General features: G+C 38.8%; 1 protein-coding gene across 1 annotated transcript; it reads right to left on the bottom strand.

Moving 5' to 3' along the window:
- Window positions 1–138: 138 nt before the first annotated feature.
- On the bottom strand, window positions 139–645 carry LOC106512043 (coiled-coil domain-containing protein 152; the record flags this gene model as incomplete). The annotated part of the gene is given in 3 exon segments (XM_014000743.1): window positions 139–203; window positions 279–347; window positions 540–645. Coding segments are annotated over 3 exon segments (240 nt in total), but the record flags the coding sequence as incomplete, so codon positions are not given.
- Between the last annotated feature and the right edge of the window lie 99 nt (window positions 646–744).

Raw genomic sequence — 744 nt, forward strand, 5'->3', positions numbered from 1 at the left:
CACACACACACACACACACACACACACACACACACACACACACACACACACACACACACACACCGACTGATAGTTCAGAGAAAGCAGCCGAAGTGCAGCTGGAGTTTTAGCTGTCTGCCGAGCTGAACGCAGGATAACCTCAGCTGTTCGTTCCTTCTCCTCTCTCAGAGCCGTCACGTCGTTCTTCAGCCTCTCGTTCTCCGCTGGAACATTAAAGTTCAGAGGCTATTTAACTTTTTAAAAACAACGGGACGTTGTTCTGTTTTTTATTTGTTTACCTCTGAGGTCACACTGCTCCTGCAGAGTCTGCTGCAGCTGCTTCACAGTCAGACGGAGGCTGTTTTTATCTGAAACACGTTCATTAATATTTATTATTTCATCACATTAACACCTAAATATCCAGAGTTACCTCAGGATCTGTTACAGGTTTAATCTGATCACAACAGTCCTGATGTAATTGTCATTTAGTGACGTCTCCAGCAGAGGGAGACCTTTAAACTCTCATTTAAAAACAATAAAAACCTTTAAAACAAACTCACCATCAATCAGACTTTTTTCTTTTGTTTCATAGAATTTGTTGAGTCTTTTGGCGTCCTCCGACATCATCTCCAACATGCTGTTTTTCCCATTAATTTTTGTTATTTTCTGAAAAATTGGACAATTTTATTTTTAAATAAGACATATTAGTAAAACACACAAAATACTACATTTAATACATTTTACTGTTTGGCACAAGTACTATAA

This window comes from Austrofundulus limnaeus, unplaced genomic scaffold (genome assembly GCF_001266775.1).
Source record: "Austrofundulus limnaeus strain Quisiro unplaced genomic scaffold, Austrofundulus_limnaeus-1.0 Scaffold3989, whole genome shotgun sequence".
NCBI lineage: Eukaryota > Metazoa > Chordata > Actinopteri > Cyprinodontiformes > Rivulidae > Austrofundulus > Austrofundulus limnaeus.